Genomic DNA, 19811 nt, shown 5'->3' with positions numbered 1-19811 from the left:
AGAACTTATACATTATAATAGGATTATTCTTATAATTCAAATTACTTGGAAGGGTATATTTCACAACCCGCAGGTTCATAATTAATATATCATTAATTAAAATTAAAATCCAGAATTGTTTACTACTAAGGTTTATACATAAATATAGTCTCATCTCCTTATCAACAGTCATATCAGACTTATTATAGCCTGAAACAAATTTTGTTTTAGCTAAAACACAAACCGTATCATAAATTAATTTCATTTTGAATTACTATGTTGTATTATTTTTCACGATCCAAAATAATTTTATTAAGCTATACCTTGGTAACTTATTTAAACATTTTTTTATACTAGCTATACCATTAGGCTCAAATAGCTTGCATATATCCATCAAATATTTATTTGATTCTACATGTTTTTTTCTATTGTTTATCCTATGATCGATTTTTACATCTAATGGGATGATTAAAAGAGGGATGATTTATTAGTCCGTTACAAACCGTATCATAAATTAATTTATTTTTTGAATTACTATGTTGTATTATTTTTCACAATCCAAAAAAATTTTATTAAGCTATTCCTTGATAACTTATTCAAACATTTTCTTATAATAGCAATACCATTAGGCTCAAATAGCTGGCACAAATCTATCAAATATTTATTCAATTTTATGTTTTTTCTATTGTTTATCCTATGATCGATTTTTACATCTAATGGGATGATTAAAAGAGGGATGATTTATTAGTCCGTTACAAGCCGTATCATAAATTAATTTGTGTTTTGAATTACTATGTTGTATTATTTTTCACGATCCAAAATAATTTTATTAAGCTATTCCTTGATAACTTATTTAAACATTTTGTTATACTAACAATACCATTAGGCTCAAATAGCTGGCACAATCCATCAAATATTTATTTAATTCTATTTTTTTTCTATTGTTTATCCTATGATCGATTTTTACATCTAAAGAGATGATTAAAAGAGGGATGATTTATTAATTTTACGTTTTTGTTAATTTTACGTCCGTAAAATTAACAACGACATTAGACATGTTTCCATATTCAGCATCTCGATCATACAGCCCAAAAGGGTAAGCCGTACCAAGATTATAGATCCAATAATCTTCAAGTTTACGCAATTTATTATTTTTCTCTTTATTTTTAAGTTATTTCGTTCCAGATTTTCTAAAATTGTAATAGCTAGATTAGCTAAAGAGCAAGTACCATTATTACACTGTTGCATTAGATAATTATTAATATTTTTCCTGTTAATTGTACTTATATGTCCCGAAAATCACATATAAATGTAGCTAATACTTTCCCCAAAGATTGCAAGCAACAGATTTTACATTCTAATATAAAAATAATGTTAATTGTTGTACAATTTAATTTACCCAAAAGTAAACAATGAAACTTTTTGTTATATAAAGTGCTTTTAAGGAAAGTCCAATGGATGCAATAGTCTCGGCGAAGAAAACAACGACATGTATATTTACCAATATTCGGTAGACCGCTTTGAATATTAACATTATCATTTTTATTCATTAAAACATCAAAAAATAGAACCATAACGACACACAAAACAAAGTCCAAAACACATCCAAAGATCAAGCCCATATCCGCTAACAATAAGAACTGTTAATTAACATTTTATCCACCTGCATCAGGTTTAACCTGGATTCATATAAAATATTACTGGTAGCTATTTGGTTAAAACCAAATAAATCATGTTTTTTTCCATTTTTGCAATAGAGATAAACGAACACTTTAACAAGGTCTTGACGTTTATTATTTAACAAGCTATCCAATCACCTAGGACAAATAGTATAAACCATCTATTAACCAAGTACTAATGTCCAAAGTCGGGCAAAGTTATCGTTAATACATGTAAGTTGCTATACAAATACAAGCAAAAGCACCTTAAGTCTAACGAAATATTCCCCAGATGATGACCTCGCATCAGGGCTCCTCAGAAGAATACACACTTGCCAATATGGGTTTCGGCGCATTAAATTCCTTACCCTAGAAACATACTTTATTTAAAAAAAACTGGGAACTATTAAAAAGAATCAGAAACACTGATAACTGTACCGTTTTTGTTTTATGCCTTCGTACTGACAGGGTACTAGAACATCGCAAAAAGCTGCTTAACGTTATTTGAAATATAAAATTAACATATACACGTTTTTTATAACTTCCTCGTGACAACACAATAAAGTGTTTTAAGGCACCAAAATCCATTTTAGAGGCATTTCTAGAGTGTAAAGGAATCAAAGCATAAAAGTTTACTGCTAAAATCTCCATGATCGAAAATCCTCTTACTGGTTTTTAAAATCTCCCTTTTAAATACTTTCCTACCCTGTCACCTATGCAAATTGAAAGCAAAAAAAAATGTGAAAATAAAATTGAAAATTCATTTTTATGAATATAAAAATCAATATAAATGAATAAAAATGAATATGAATGAAAATGAATAAAAAATGAAATGAAAAAATGAATAAAAATGAATATGAATATAAAAATATGAATATAAAAATTTATCAAAAATAAAATAAAATTGAAAAAATAAAATTGAAATTCAAGTAAAAAAAATTCATCCAGATACAAAGCTGATTTGTTCATGATAGATACTAATTATTTTCATTTCAATACTAAAATTAATTATGAAACAATTCTTGGAAACTGCGAAAAAGCGCTTGATGCCTGAACGTGCCTTCTCTTTCCCTATCACTAGATGGTCACTGGAGCATCCTAGGGGCATTGAAATGGATAACCTTCTAAGGTTCTCGGAGCTAGTCTTTTATTTCCCCACCCCATAAAGGTGTGCATTAACTGGTGACTCGTTTGATGTTGTATAACATACTTCACCCTAAATTTCCAAATAAAAGGACAATACTCCATCAGAACTTTTTCTCAGCAGAAATTTGAGCCTGTAAAGCTTTGGTTTATTCCAAATACAATAAATACAAACTTTTTTGATTTGTCTTGACCACTGGTAGTTGAAGCTGAGCCATACCCAGATTCCGAAGGCTTGGCGGACATAATACTTGAGATGATGCTTCCCTCGTAATTTTCAAGGATCTGCCGTGCCTCCAATCTATTCTGATTCGTACCTCCCGATTTCTGATTACTTTCCATTTCAGCAAACCGTTAATTCTCTAAAAGATAAATTCTTATAACCTAAACGTTGTTAACATAAACTTGACTATTTAAAACACGTTTTTATAGGCAACTTTTTTCAATGAGAAGATTAGTACTGTCTTCTCCACGATATCAAGTAAGAAAACGGACTGTATCAAAAAACGGGAAAGAAAAGAACATGACGAGCAAAAATACATTTTCTTGGCAATTCGTTCAGGTATATACCAATAAAGAACACGTTTTAATACGAGTCTCGCTTTTTTCCAGTTTTTGTTTTACTAAGTAGTTTGCTAAAGACAGAGACCAGACCAATGCCTCGATAATTATCACACTCACTTTTATCCTTTTTCTGATATCGTGGTTTAATTAAGGTTTTCCTAAAATTGCTAGGTACTTCCTCTTTTTCAATAATAATAATCATAAACTTCATTAACTTATTTCTAACCTCAGAGCCGCCATATTTAAGAAACTCATTTATCAAACTATCAGGACCTGGAGCCTTATTATTTTTATACATTTCCCAATCAACAAAGAATTTGAATAAGAAACACTGGGTATGAATGCAGAGGGCCAAAGTCTGACAAAAAGCCAATTTTAAGACGTCATTTTCAGGGGAACCATTTTTTTCACATAGTTTGTGTATTAGAAACCCCGTTACCCATAGACTTTAAAAAATAAGTTTCAACGTAGTCTAACTGATCAGGAACAAAGGTTTTGGCATATTTTCAGGGGAATCAATATTCTTCCCTTACATTTTTTTAAATGGGGTCTCTATAGCTCAAGGACTCAAATTTAAGTTTCAAATTAGGATTGTTCATCAGTTTCTTAGTGAGTTAAAGAAAGCAGAAACTTGGCTATCTCTCAGTATTGCAAGATTGCACCTATCTACTCATTATAAAGATCTACTCTTGATTGGGACAGTCTGCAAGAACAGTTATAGTTGCAATGTTCCTTTATATTGATCATGGTTAACACGATCATTAATTTCAAAATTCATTCGTTCTCTCAAAAATATCAAAATTTTAATATATGCATAAAAGATTCTGAAATATGGTACCTAAAAAGACTGAAGAAGTGTTTAAAACGTCTCACATGCTGGCCAATGATCTGCATACCATGGGTACTGATCTCCTGATTTTTGCCGTCAGCCGGGAGTGTAATGCTTTGTTGGGGGGCAATTCATTTGACGCTTCCAATATTTTTCCCCCAGCTTTCATCCGGTACCCTTTTAGAGCTGGGTCGACTACGGCTAAGCTTATAGAGTTCCACCCAAATAACCAGCAGGAAAAGGACTTAAACCCTTGTCCTCACAGACAAAGGATTTCAAGTCTAGCGCGCTAATTAAGGATACTGTGAAGTTTCCTTTTACAAAGATATTCACAAATTCTTTAGCTTTGAAACTAAATATTCACTTATAGATATATAGGCTACATGTACACATGAATGGGAAATTCCTCCCCTGAGATTGATCTTGAAGGTTCCATCAGGAACCATACGTTTCAAGATTCTTTATTATCCCAACTATACAAGCTATCTGCATAGAGTTGGTATCATTTTCTTTTTCTTGACATATTTTTCTTGTCAATTATTTGTCACAAATATTTGTCAAGAAACTTTTTTCTTGACATATTTTCAATGTCACAATTATCCACCTTTTGGGTGACATAATTGCAGTCAAAGTATGTCATTTTTGACATTTTGCAATTTTTGAAAGGTGGGCATGTATTTTCTTGATTGGCACTGTAGCGATGTGTTCCACAGTTTTTATATCTCTGGCCTCATAGATAGGAAGATCTGACGCTTCAAGTGGTGCATTGTTTGTATGGATAGTGTGAAAATAAAGAGAAGGGAGGCATAATAAAAATCGTGGTTCCTAGTGGAACCATCCATTAGAAACGGAAACTTTTCTGTCCACTGAACATTTATAGAGCTTGATATGCTAAGATATCCTGTAACCACTGTTTATATGCCATTATGTAGGGGTGCCAAGCAGGAGGAGAGGGGCAATTACCACCCTACCCTCTTTAAGTTTTTGAAAACACCTTTTTGGGAATTTTCACTAAAAACTAGAGATAAAATTGCCCCCCCCCACCTCCATTTAGAATTTGAAAAAAATAATTTCTTTTATATCTTCATTAAGAAAAAGAACTAAAAAAATATGTGCCCCGACCTTTATTTCCATGAATAAGCAGTCCTGAAATTTAGAGCATTTGGACTCATCCCTTTTCAAATAATCATTAATTATTCCAGGTATATTTTTTTCTATGCATTGCTCTTTGCTTGGTTTTATGGTCTTCATTTTTATTTCAAAGAAAATATAGAGCAATTCTTTTTCTTTTTTTTTCCTGGTTCTACACAAAATTAACTGATTTTTCTTTCTTTTTTTTTTTTTACTGGAAACACAAATTGAAACCTGTCAAGAGTTACGAAAAATGCTAGCAATACAATCTGTTATGGTTGTTCCCCTTTTTTATAAGGATTCCTGTATTGTTACGAATATATTATAAAAAATAAAAATAAATAACAGCAGTAGCATAAATAATAATTATATAAATGATAAAAAAAGGAATAACAGTGGTGGCTTATTTGTTACTAAGTTAATATTGATAAAAGCAGTTAAAAAAAGACGTCTAACAAGTATTTTTGATAGACTTTGTTCCTCTACCAGTGCTATCAATAATCAAACTACCTTTTAAGCCATCAGAAAACGTAAAACAGTCATTCATAAATGGCAATAGTCAGAGTCAAAAGCAGTAACAAAGTGAAGAACAATAGGTCTTTTTGTCAATTTTATTTGTTTATTTGTATAATATTGTCAATATTGACTTTTTTGTCAATTTGTATAGAAAGAATGGTTGTATAAACTTGGGAGGGACCTCATTCAATTACCATTACCATTTTTAGTACCATTTTTACCATTTTAGTACCATTTTAAAAAGCCTGAGGTAATGCAGGGTGACCAGCCCCTTTCCATGCCTTTTATTGCCTTCCCTGGCATTGAATCAAATTTTAATTTATGCATTTAGCTCAAATGATTAAAACGTCAAAAAAATTATTTTTATCTCAAGATTAAAACGGGTACAGACCTGCCTTTAAGTAATTTCCTTAGCTGTAGAATAGGCTACAGAAGGAGTAGAAATCAGGACTTGAAAACACCTTCCAATGGGATATTAAAGACTCTGGATTCATTCCTGGAAGCATCATTTACCTTTTCTAGATCAACAAATTTCCAAGATCTCAAAGGCCCTGGAGTGTGTTTGCAAGTATCTTCAGCATTTCTAAGTTCCCATGCTCTGCCCCCCCCCCCTAAACCTGCATCAATACCGTGTTTTGATTTTACTGTTCCCATTAAATATGTTTTTCCACAACAGGATCATCTTCTGTCAAATTGAAATTCCTCATATTTTCAGACATTTAAAAAATTAGCCCAATAGTAAAAGACAAGTAAAAAATAAAAAAAAGGACAAACAAAATGTTTTTCCTAGAATCAGGCTGTCAAACTGACTCTTTTTTATTTTGATGCTCAAATTCAAATGAATGGAAGGATATGTTCTTTTAAAATTATTTATCTTGAGGAAATCATACTTCTTAAGGTGAAAGTTCTGTAAATATAATTCTTTGGCTAACTTGGATAGGTAATCCAACATGCTCTTGGTAATCCAATAGGTAATCCAACATCCACAGGCATTTCTATGCTCTGTCTTGTTTTGGATGGGTAATAAAGCATGGAGACAAAAACTATAATGAAACAAGAGCTAAGAGCTCATATGGCACTTGTGACGAGGTCGGAAGAGCCAAGAGCTCATATGGTATGAGCTCTAGCAAAATTCTAAGAATCAATAGATTGATTTAAAAGGAAAATCAGAGGCTTAATGCCAGTCAAGATTTAAAATAAGTGCTCCGAGTCACAAGGTCCTTTTAAATATCAACATTCATTGAAATCCGACCACCCATCGTAGGTTAAAAATAAGTCAATTTTTCTAATTTTTCCACTCCCTTCAGCCCCCCAGATGGTCAAATCGTGGAAAACGACTTTATCAAGTCAATTTGTGCAGCTCCCTGACACGCCTACCAATCTTCATCGTCCTAGCACGTCCAGAAGCACCAAACTCGCGAAAGCACTGAACCCCACCCCCTAACTCCCCCAAAGAAAGCAGATCCAGTCCGGTGATGTCAATCACGTATCTACGACATTTACAAGATTTTTCCAAGATTTCCGGTTTTCCCCTCCAACTCCCCCAAATGTCAACGGATCTGGTCGGGGTTTGAAATAAGAGCTCCGAGACATGAGCTCCTTTTAAATATCAAATTTCATTAAGATCTGGTCACCCATTCTTAAGTTCAAAATACCTCAATTTTTCTAATTTTCGAAATTAAAAACTCCGAACTCCCCCAAAGAGAACTGATCCGTTCCAATTATGTCAATCTCGTATCTATAACTTGTGCTCATTCTTCCCATCAAGTTTCATCCCGAACTCTCCGCTCTAAGCATTTTCCAGAATTTCTGGTTTCAAAGATTTCTGTTTCCCCCCTCCAACCCTCTATGTCTCCAGATCCGATTCGAATTGAAAATGGAGCATTTGAAACATAAAATTCATCTATATATCAAGTTTCATTAAGTTCCGATCACCCATTCGTAAGATACCTCGATTTTCACGTTTTCCGAGAATTCTGGTTTCTCCCTCCAACCCCCCCCCCCCAATGTCCCCGGATCTGATCGAGATTTAAAATGAGAGTTCTAAAGCACAAGATCTTTCTAAATACCAAATTTCATCAAGATCTGATCACCCGTTCGTAAGTTACAAACACCTCGTTTTTTTATTTTTCCTAATTACCCCCCCCCAACTCCACCAAAGAGAGCGGATCCGGTCCGGTAATGTCAGTCACGTACCTTGGACTTGTGCTAATTCTTCTCACCAAGTTTCATCCTGATCTCTCCACTTTAAGCGTTGTCCAAGATTTCTAGTCCTCCCCCCCCCCTAATGACACTGGATCCGGTCGGAATTTAGAAAAAAGAGATCGGAGGTACGAGGTCCTTCTAAATATAAAATTTCATCAAGAGCCGATCACTCCTTCGTAAGTTAAAAATACGTCTTTTTTCTATTTTTTAGAATTGACCTTCACCCCCCCTCCAACTCCCCAAAAAAGAGCGAATCCGTCCCAGTTTTGTCAATCAAGTATCTAGGACTTGTGCTCATTTTTCCCACCAAGTTTCATCCCGATCCCTCCACTCTAAGCATTTTCCAAGGTTTTACATCCCCCCCCCAACTCACCCCAATGTCACCGGATCCCGTCAGCATTTAAGATAAGAGCTCTGAGACTCGATTTCCTTCCAAACATAAAATTTCATTAAGACCAGATAACTCCTCCGTAAGTTAAAAATACCTCATTTTTTCTAGTTTTTCAGAATTAACCCTCCCCCCAAACTCCCCCAAAGAGAGCGTATCCGTTCCGGTTATGTCAATCACGTATCTAGGACTTATTATTATTTTCCCGCCAAGTTTCATCCCTGTCCCTTCACTCTAAGCGTTTTCCAAGGTTTTAGATCCCCCCCCCTAACTCGCCCCAATGTCACCGGGTCCGGTCAGCATTTAAAATAAGAGCTCTGAGACACGATTTCCTTCCAAACATCAAATTTAATTAAGATCTGATCACTTTTCCGTAAGTTAAAAATACCTAATTTTTTCTAGTTTTTTCAGAATTAACCCTCCCCACAAACTCCCCCAAAGAGAGCAGATCCGTTCCGGTTATGTACATCACGTATCTAGGACTTATTATTATTTTCCCGCCAAGTTTCATCCCGATCCCACCACTCTAAACGTTTTCCGAGATTTTATGTCCCCCCACAACTCCCCCCAATGTCACCGGATCAGGTCGGAATTTCAAATAACAGCCCTGAGGCACTATATCCTTCCAAACATCAAATTTTATTAAGATCCGCTCACTCCTAAGTAAGTTGAAAATGCCTCCTTTTTTCTAATTTTTCAGAATTAACCCTCCCCCCAACTCCCCCAGAGAGAGCGGATCCGTTCCGGTTATGTCAATCGCGTATCTAGGACTTGTGATTAGTTTTCCCACCAAGTTTCATCCCAATCCTTCCACTCTAAGCGTTTTCCAAGATTTTAGGCTCCCCCCAATGTCACCAGATCCCGTCGGGATTTAAAATAAGAGCTCTGAGACACGATATCTTTCCAAACATTAAATTTCATTAAGATCCGATCACTCCTTCGTAAGTTAAAAATACCTCATTTTTACTCCATTTTACTCAAGTTATATCAATAACGTATCTAGGACTTGTGATTATACTGGTAAGTACCAAGTGCCATAAAAAATGTGAAGTAAAGTGAAAGTATAAAAAAGAAAAGTGATTACAAAGGATATACAAAACCATAGATTAATATAAAAAATGGGTTGGGAACTTGTAGGGTTTGGTTTTAAAGAGCAACATTGAAAGTGTTGGGCATGATATTTTCCCCTTTTGAAAATTACATTTCCTCTTCTAAGGGTCAAAACTTGTTGCTGGGCAGAGAAACATGAATATCCATTTATTTTTTTTCCTATTTTGTTGCTGCCATAATCTCCTCTCACTCTATTAATTAGGAGATTTTCACACTCCTCTTAATTTGGAGTGAGTCCTCATTCCACATAATCTCCTCACTTTGTATTTGAGATTTCCCACAATCTCCTCTCACTCTACTCCCCTTCATTGGTTTTTAAGGATTACTCTGCACTCCTCATTTCCAGGAGGGGCATAGCCTTCTATAATGCTACATACAAAATTTTGGTGATTTTGTTTATTGTTGTTTTTTTTTTTCTTTATTAGGCATTATAAGCCAACAGTTGATGAGAAATAAGCAAAAAAATATGGCAAATCCACAAAATCAGCAAACTTTTGTATATAGTCTAGGGCTAGTCTACATCTAGCCCCAAAAGGGGCAGGGGATGTGATGTAATTGAGACATATGACAAAGCACATATGAGCTCTAGCAAAATTCTAAGAATCAATAGATTGATTTAAAAGGAAAATCAGAGGCTTAACGCCGGTCGGGATTTAAAATAAGAGCTCTGAGATACGAAGTCCTTCTAAATATAAAAATTCATTAAAATCCACTCACTTGTTTGTAAGTAAAAAATACCTCATTATTTCTAATTTTTCCTCTCCCTTCAGCCCCCCAGAAAGTCGAATCAGGGAAAACGACTTTATCAAGTCATTTTGTGCAGGTCCCTGACACACCTACTAATTTTCATCCTCCTAGCACATCCAAAAGCACTGAACTCGCCAAAGCACTGGACCCCCCCCCTAACTCCCTCAAAGAGAGCGGATCCAGTCCAGTTGAGTCAATCACGTATCTACGACATTTGCTTATTCTACCCACCAAGTTTCATCCTGATCTCTCCACTCTAAGCGTTTTCCAAGATTTATGGTTTCCACTCCAACTCCCCCAATGTCATCAGACCTGTTTGCGGTTTAAAATAGGAGCTCTGAGACATGAGTTCCTTCAAAATATCACATTTCATTAAGATTCGACAACTTGTTATTAAGTTAAAAATACATCAATTTTTCTAATTATGTGAATTAAAACTCACCCCCCAAACTCCCCCAAAGAGAGCGGATTCAGTCCAGTTATGTCAATCACGTATCTAGGACTTGTGCTTATTATCCCACCCAGTTTCATCCCGATCTCTCCACTCTAAACGTTTTCCAAGATTTCCTGTTTCCCCCTCCAGTGCCCACAATATCACTAGATACGGTCAGAATTTAAAAAACAGCTCTGAGCCACGAGGTTCCTTATAAATATCAAATTTCATTAAGATCCAATCACCCATTCAAGTTAAAAATGCCTCATTTTTTCAATGTTTCCTCTCCCTCCCTCCCCCAAATGGTCAAAACAAGGAAAAACTGTTATCAAGTCAACTTGTGCAGGTCCCTAATATACCTACCAATTTTCATCGTCCTAGCACATCCAGAAGCACCAAACTCGCCAAAGCACTGGAAATTCCAACCCCCAGCTCCCCCAAAGAGAACAGGCCTGTTCCAATTGTGTCAATCACGCTTCCCCATCAACCATCCCTCCAACTCCGCAAAAGGGAGCGGATCCATTCTGGTTATGTCAATCACGTATCTAGGACTTGTGATTATTTTTCCCATCAAGTTTCATCCTGGTCTCTCCACTCTAAGCATTTTCCAATATTTCTGCTTCCCCCTTCAACCCCCTATGTCGCCAGATCCGATTCAAATTGAAATTGGAGCATCTGAGACATAAAATCTTTCTATTTATCAAGTTTCAATAAGGTCTGACCACCCATTCATAAAATGAAGCTACCTCAGTTTTGCCGTTTTCCCCCTCCAGCTACCCCCAATGTCACCGGATCTGTTCAGGATTTAAAATAAGATCTCTGAAGCACAAGATCCTTCTTAATATCGAATTTCATTAAGATCTGATCACCCATTTGTAAGTTAAAAATACCTCATTTTTTCTAATTTTTCCAAATTACCCCCCCCCCCCACTCCCCCAAAGAGAGCGAATGCAGTCCGGCTATGTCAGTAATGCATCTTGGACTTGTGCTTATTCTCCCCACCAAGTTTCATCCTAATCTCTCCATTCTAAGTGTTTTCCAAGATTTCTGGTCCCCCCCCCCAACTCCCTCCAATGACACTGGGTCTAATCAGAATTTAAAATAAGAGATCTGAGTTACGAAATCCTTCTAAATATGAAATTTTATTAAGATCCGATCACTCCTTCTTAAGTTAAAATACTTCATTTTTTGGATTTTCAGAATTAACCCCTCCTCCCCCCAAATCCCCCAAAGAGAGCGTATCCGTTCCAGTTATGTCAATTACGTATCTAGGACTTGTGATTATTTTTCCCACCAAGTTTCATCTTGATCCTTCCAGTCTAAGAGTTTTCCAAGATTTCAGGTTTCACCCTCCAACTCCCCTAATGTCAACAGATCCGGTCAGGATTTGAAGTAAGAGCTCTGAGACATGATATTCTTCTATGTATAACTTTCGTTAAGATTTGATCAGCCATTTGTAAGCTAAAAATACCTCATTTTTCTAATTTTTCTGAATTAACTGTCCTTGGTAAATGCCAAGTGCCATAAAAACATATTTTTCCTGACAATCAGCTAAAATTCAAGAAAGATATATCTATGCATTTAGTATAAAATGTTGTGATAATACTTATATTCATTTCCCTGATTTGGCCTAGGGGCTAAAATTAAGCAATACAAAATCACTGTTTTTTTTAGTGTGCCAATTGCTCCACATACATATTGAGTTATATCATTAGATACAGGAATATCCCAGCTATTTGGTTAATTGGTGTTGGTAAATTGTGGTGTTGCAATGTCCAACAAGACCAAACACAAACATATAATACCATTCAAAGGTCATGGTAAATGTGCAACATGTAATACTGAATTGAACAAGGAGTCTTCAGCCATTGAGTGCAACATTTGTGAAAAATGGATCTATGGTGAACATTTAGACCTCTCCCCTGGTGAATACAAACTGTTGAGTAAAATGATGATGCCACTTACATGACTAAGGTCCTGCCCAGCCTCTAATATTAGCCCTCCTCCTCCCCCTAGTAGTGAGAAGACCATGGCAGCAAAGCTAGCTTCAGTCAATAATAATTCCTTGAAAACTTTCAGGGAAGACCTAAAAAAGGAGTTTGCTACAACTAGTCAATTACCCCTAGTCTTTTCCCAGCTAAGGACTGACTTTTCTGCCCAGGTTAGTGCTATTGCAAGCAGAGTATCTCCCTCTGAACTTCCTTTAGCCCCCTTGACTGAGAGCAATGTTTGTCAGATTGCTTGTTTTGAGTGTCAGCACTTTGAAAGATGCTTGAATATTATTGAATATGGAATACCCCCCAGACAATGATGAAAACTACTGACCTACCAGCATGATATCAGCAGTTGTTAAGGTCCTTGATAGAACAATTAATTCTGTAGTTATTAGATGTCTTGAAGCAAACAATATCTTGCACAGCTCACAGCATGGCTTTCATTCTGGAAGGTCTATTGACATCAATCTCCTTGAATCATATGACCATATCACTAAGTTACTTGATGCAGGGGTACCTACAAACATGATTCTTCTGGGGTTTTCTAAAGCTTTTGACAAAGTTTGTCACAAGCAGCTTGTAATCAAATTACATGCTGTCAAGCTTGAGGAGAAGTCACTGCCTTGAATCCTTGATTTTCTTTATATGCAGTCTCAATCTGTTCAGTTGTTTGATGACTATGACAGCTGTATTCTTTCTTCATCAAAGCATGTTTAGAGTGGAGTTCCTCAAGGTAGTGTTTTGGGTATTACAGCTTTTAGCATCTTCATTAATGATGTACCTTCCACTATCAGCAGTAAACTGACACCCTTTGCTGGTGACCTGAAGCTCATTGGATCAGCCTTGTTCTGTGAAGATCATACCCTTCTAAAAAATAATCTTTGACTGCTTGATCAATGGTCTGAGGCTTGGCTTTTTAAATTTAATGTTGTCAAGTGCCATGTAATTCACCTTGGCAAAATGAACCCTTGTCAATCTTATTGTCTCTCAGGTTACCCACTTTCCTCTGTAAATACTAAGCAAGATCTTGGAACTACTATTAATAATGCATTAAATTCTGCACTCATGCTAAGAAGTCTGCTGCTGGTGCAGCAGGCTGGTGCTGCTGGTGCAGCAGACTGGTGCTGCTGGTGCAGCATGTTGAATGCTGGTGCATTCAACCATGGGACTGATAAAGTGTAGTCTAAAAAATAAAGTGTAGTTGAAGAAAGGCTAGGAACACCACATTTGACTCTAAACTAGGTCACACTTCAACATAGGAAAGGCTACTACCAAAAAACCAGCTTGGATGAAAGGGATTGTCATTGAAAAAAAAAAACAATAAAAATTTGAAAATAATGATGCAAAATTTAGGTTATATATGTGCTTTTACTTTTGGAGTGCTATAGGTTACCTTTACCAGCTCAAGATGTAATTGTGACAACAATTGCTGTAACCATTTTGGAATAGTACAGAATCTTGGTGTATTAATTTTTTTTTATTTGATTTCTGTCTTATATTAGCCTATAATTCATAGTAAATGTATGACAGTTTATATTAATGACTTACCAATAAAGTGAACATACCTCTTGATGCCTTTTTTATGCTCTTTATTAATATAAGATTGCAAATTCAAATTTAAGCACTTTTTGAACTCTTAAAAATGGACAATTTTTTCATGAAGTATGAGTTATTGGTTGTTTCCTGACAAAATAATACTACTTTTTCTTAGCACCATTTGCTTGGTTGTTTTTAACAAAATAATACAGTGCCAAAAATTATTTATAGTAAGATTAATTTAGGTTAGGCCAAAAAGTGCTTAAACTTGGATTTGTGACAGAAGCAATTACTATAATCTCAAAGAACATAAAAAAGGCACCAAGCAGTAGCCTATATTCACTTTATTGGTAAGTCAATAATATGAACAGTCATGCATTACTGATTACTGAATAGAGAATAAAAGGTACACATGTTACTTTTTATCACAGTTCTGCTCAGTTATATATGTTTACCAGCAAAGTTATCTTAACATACATAGATTTAGACTAACTGTAGGCTAGCCTAATCTTCTAGGCCACAGAAACAGGGAAAAGACTATACCTCAAAAGCACAACCCCAAAGCATATTTTAGGTTCTAGATCAAATTCCTGGAAATTTTATGCATCCAACCTACCAGAAAACAATTGAATCCAACTTTTTATCTATCCTAATTCATCTATTTCGCCTTAGCTAAAGGCTGTGTGGAGAGTTGCCGCTAGTTGAAAAAAAAATTCACGGAAAGCAAGTGGATTGTTAAAGGACCGAAAACTTAGCCACTAGTGACGTTTCGCATCGCTCGCGGTGTTACGTTTTGACGTTTAGATCCTCGTTATGTAAAATACTCTTATCACAGAGACAATGAATTTTTTTCTCCCCAATGCAAGATTCCGTGTCCGGTCGGACAACAGGTGCACGGAATTCCATGTAAATCCATGGCATATTGTTGTTGTTTTGGGTTTGACACGTTCGACCAATAAGTCATATGCGTTCGTATAACTCAGTTGTTTTGTGCCTTCTATAGTCACTAGCTGGCTTGAGTGTCACTTCAGTCAGTATTCACTGAACTGGAACAGTATCACTTGTCCATGGCATTCCAAATGTCCATGTAACAGGAAAAAAAGCCATGTAAACATGGATAAATCTATAGCAGTGGCAACCCTGACTGTTTTTTGTAGTATACAGTTGTATGGTAACAACGAACGGAGGAAACAAAACATCTCCAAAGCCATAAAATTAAGTTTTTCAGCAAATCAACCATTTGTCTCTTGGCAGTATAAAAAGGCGACTATGTATAATCATCCACAGATCAGGAGCGAGGTTTTGTAAAACAATATACTGCTGCTAATGATCAACTTAAATAAGGAAAGTTGGAAATTTCATACCTCGTTGAAGATGTTCATAGGAAAATCTAAAGCCGTTCCTATGGTTGGTAGATAGATAGATACATGTTTATTTACAACAAGAATTAAATAATATAAACAAACAGCGCAAATGCCTAAAGGCATACTTAAGCATGTGGTATATCCCCCAAAAGAAAAAACCACAAACAAAAGAACTAACCGTCATTACTTCGGCTTAAACGAATGTGCACTTTTTACAGAAGTCAAATTTCAACACCCGCAACGAGGAAAATATTATGGGAGACTAGCAACATGAATTCTTAATAACTTCAAAAATTTGTTTCTATCATTACAATTTCTTACAGCTATTGGGATTAAATTTCAAACTATTGGACCAATATGACGCAAACTAAATCCCGCTCGCACCGTTGGCCTTATGTCAAAAGAGAAATCAGAACTATGAGATGTGGGGTAATTGTGGAATTGTGAATTTGTCGGGAATGATCTTGAGTCAAGGATTTGTTCTAAGCCCACTTCTCTTCTCGGTGTACTGTCATGATATAAGCCTGGAAAATGTCCTTAGAGCAGAGTTGTTTCTGTATGCTGACGATATTACTGTTGCAGTTGTGGGGAGAGACCCTTTATGCTTAGAGTCAGCCTCCCAAAAAGCTGTAGATACACTATTAATTTGGGCAAATAGTAATAATATGGTTTTCTCAACCCATAAGTCAGTTAGTGTGTTGTTCCACAAAATGCATAACATGGCTGCTTTCAAACCACAGGTGAAACTGAATGGACAAGAGATTGTAGTTGCAGAACATGCAAGCTTTATGGGAATCATATTTGACCATAAAATGACATGGAAACCCCATCTGGATGAGCTGATTGGTAGTCTCAAACAAAGACAAAATTTCGTTAATGCTCTCTGCCTTGGAAGAAGAGGTGCCCCCACAGCCTTTGCCACAACTATTGTCAGGCCAGTGGTGATATCCAAGATATACTATGGATCATTTATATACGGATCAGCTAAGAAATGTCTCCTGAAGAAACTTGACACTACACTTCATGCAATCTTAAGAAGGGCCCTTGGTGGCCTAAAATCTACTCCTATTGTAGCTATGTATTGTGAAGCAGGGATCCAGTCCCTTCACTCCAGAAGAAAATACCTCCTTGCAAGATATTTTGCTAAGAAAATAAGACTCAGGAACCATATTATCTATAAAGAAATTATTAGCCACCACAACCCTGACATCCGCTTTAAACCAACAGAGATGTCTTCTTTCCAGAGATTCCTTTGCCTTCTGGGCATGGAAGAGTTCATAGAGAATGGCAGGCTGACTGTCAATTTGGATGATGATTTGTCTAGTGCCTCCAAAGGAATTAAGGAATTGATTATTCCTAAGATCACCATAAAAAAAAGAGGGCCTCCCCCAAGCACTGATGAAAATCATATTCCTGGGAAAGCTGGCAGAATATGAAGAATACATTCAAGTTTATACAGATGGCTCAAAGACAGTAACAAAATACAGTTGTGCAGTAGTTATACCCTCCCAGAGCCTGTCTCTTTCATACCGTTTACCCCCTAACCTGACAACTTTCTCTGCAGAGATTATGGCAGTTAAATTTTCCCTTCAAGCCATTTCAAGCCAAACAGAGAGCAAACATCAGATGTATATTGTCTGCTCTGATTCACTTTCAGCTCTGGATTACCTCTCGCACCAGCAACACCAAGCAAGAAATGTTGCCATTGAGATTGAAAATTTGGTTACTCAACTTGCAAAAAAAGGTATATCTGTTCTATTCATATGGGTTCCAGCACACTGTGGTATAACAGGAAACGAACTAACAGATCAGGCTGCAAAACAAGCCTCCCAACTAGGCGTGATCACCCAAACCCCTATCACTGGTCCTGAACTTCTTTCTTCAATTAGCTTAAAAATTTTTGAAGAAGAAGAGGCCTGGCTCCATTTTTCTCATACTCAGCTCCTCGATCTCTATGATTATGAGCAGCCTTCAAAAGAAATGTACCTCACTTCTCGCATCCTTTCTACCTGCCTATTTCGTCTTAGATGTGGCAATGCAAAGACAAAATCAACACTATTCCAGTGGAAAATGGCTCCATCCCCCAACTGTGATACTTGTGCAGTGTATGAAGATATACGTCACATCATCTTTAACCGTAGAAAATACGAAAAAGAGAGAGAAGTACTAAGAAATTGCTGTGAGAAGGTTTTTAGTGCATTCACAATGCGTTCTGTTCTGGGACATCACACGTCTCCTGCTTGGGCTAAAAAACTAAGCACAAACCTATTAGGTAGATTTGTTGAGACTACTGGTTTGGTTCATTCCCTATAATTTTTTATTTTGTTATTATTTTTTTTATTTATTATTATTTTATTATCACTTATTTGATAGGATTTTTAGAATTGCCCTATTTATCATTTTAGATATATTTTATCGACATTTGGTTGTACTGATATTGGTTATATGTATTACTTTTTATTATTGTGTTTTACATGTATTTTAATTGCTGTTTGACAATGAATAGTTGCAGTATTTTGATTCCCGTTTTTCAACGCAGGCAGTTGCTGCAGGCAAATAACCCCCCCTCCTTTAGCAAGTCAAGCGATACTGTTCTGGTTCAGTGAATACTGACTGAAGTGACACCCAAGCAAGCTAGTGATTATAGAAGGCACAGAACAACTGAGTGATACGAACACATATGACCTATTGGTCGAACGTGTCAAACCCCAAACAACAACAACAACAACCATGATCTTGAGAAATTTAGTGAAATTTGTCCAAAGACATAATTGTGGCAAATATTAGAAATGGCAAAAATGATGTTGATGAACAGAAAAGAAACCAGAAGATCCACAAAGATGGCTAACTGAGGATCTATTATTAACATTAAAAATTAATCTAGGGGCTTTATTCTGTAGATTTAAAGAGGTTTAAACATTGAAGGAAAAGTTGATGCCCAAACAGAAACACAATAAAGAAAGTATGAAATAACAAAAGAAAAATATATTGTCTCTAAAATATCCCCTGGGAAAAAATGATGTAAACGAGAAAGAATGCCGATATTTCGCGAGATTTTTAGAGACATTGTTTTCACATTTTCACGGAAAGACAGATTTTCATCCAAAATAATTCCAAGATATTTAAATTGATCACACATTTTAGTACCCTATCATTTAGATAAAGAGAAAACTGTTCTGTTTTCTGAGAACCAGATCGAGAAAACAGCATCTATTGACATTTCTTCTCATTTAACGAAATTAAATTTCTGGCATACCAATCCCCTGCAGATAAAAGTGTGTTATTAAGATTATGAAAAAGTATGGATAAATCAGCATGGGATGCAAAAATAACAACATCTGCAAACATTAAAAATTTTACAAAGTGGTAATACCTCGGGCAAATCATTTATAAATAGAAGGAATAAGGTCGGTCCAAGGACAGACCCCTGGGGACCCCAGAACTTATCAAAAAACTCTCTGAACGGATATCCATTAATTCTATCTTGACATTCAAGTTTTCTACCCATAACATAAGTTTTAAAAATATTTAAAGATTTTGAAGCAAAACCATATTTTTGGAGTATCATTAACAACAGACGATTGTCGACTGTGTCAAAGGCCTTGGCAACATCAAGAAATACCGCCAACGCATACTGATCACTGTCAATTGCATAATTTATCTCAAGCCAAAGTTGATGAATCGCCAACTCCGTTGATTTTCCTGTAATGCAACCAAACTGAGAAGGATAAAAAATATTTTTACTAATTAAATAATTATGGAGCTGATGGTTTGTTATCTTTTCCAAAATTTTACTAAACACTGATAAAAGTGATATACCTCTATAATTTGAAGGATCACTAGTAATTCCGCCTTTATGTAGTGCAATAACATTAGCTTTCTTCAATAACAAGGGAAAAACTCCTTGTACAAATGACAAATTATATATGTGTGCAAGTAATGGGGCAATATCAGTTAGATGAATTCTTAAAAAAAAACTTTTAAAAGCAGTTGTAGCAGTGTTTCCTTCAGAAATTTTGAAAAAAATATGTTACAACAACTGCTAAGTCCTTTTTTTATCTCTCGGTTGGTATATACGCAGGGGATAGATTCTTGTTGTTGAAATTGGAAACGCACTGTAGGATAATTTGATGTGCTATGAAGGATATTTTTATTCAATCGGTATTTTTCTATTGAAGAGACATTTTTGGCGTATATAGTTTGTCCTGTGTGTC

The 19811-nt window shown here is 35.7% G+C and overlaps 1 protein-coding gene across 5 annotated transcripts in view; it reads right to left on the bottom strand.

Annotated features, from left to right (window-relative positions):
• LOC136039222 (period circadian protein-like) overlaps positions 1–19811 on the bottom strand; it is a 569811-nt gene that overhangs the window by 125208 nt on the left and 424792 nt on the right. For 4 of the 5 annotated variants that reach the window (XM_065722755.1, XM_065722758.1, XM_065722757.1 and 1 more), the window contains exons 2-3: positions 14850–14893; positions 2956–3142 (exon numbers count right to left, since the gene is read on the bottom strand). In XM_065722755.1, the coding sequence (XP_065578827.1) occupies positions 2956–3122 (167 nt within the window). In that variant the 5' untranslated portion in view covers positions 3123–3142; positions 14850–14893. Of the gene's footprint in view, positions 1–2955; positions 3143–14776; positions 14795–14849; positions 14894–19811 lie in introns of those variants that run through there. The other variant, XM_065722756.1, reaches the window with a different exon arrangement.

Source organism: Artemia franciscana, chromosome 19 (assembly GCF_032884065.1).
Source record: "Artemia franciscana chromosome 19, ASM3288406v1, whole genome shotgun sequence".
Taxonomy (NCBI): Eukaryota; Metazoa; Arthropoda; class Branchiopoda; order Anostraca; family Artemiidae; genus Artemia; species Artemia franciscana.
The sequence above is the reverse complement of the archived record's forward strand: the minus strand, read 5'-3'. Positions and strand labels throughout refer to the sequence as shown.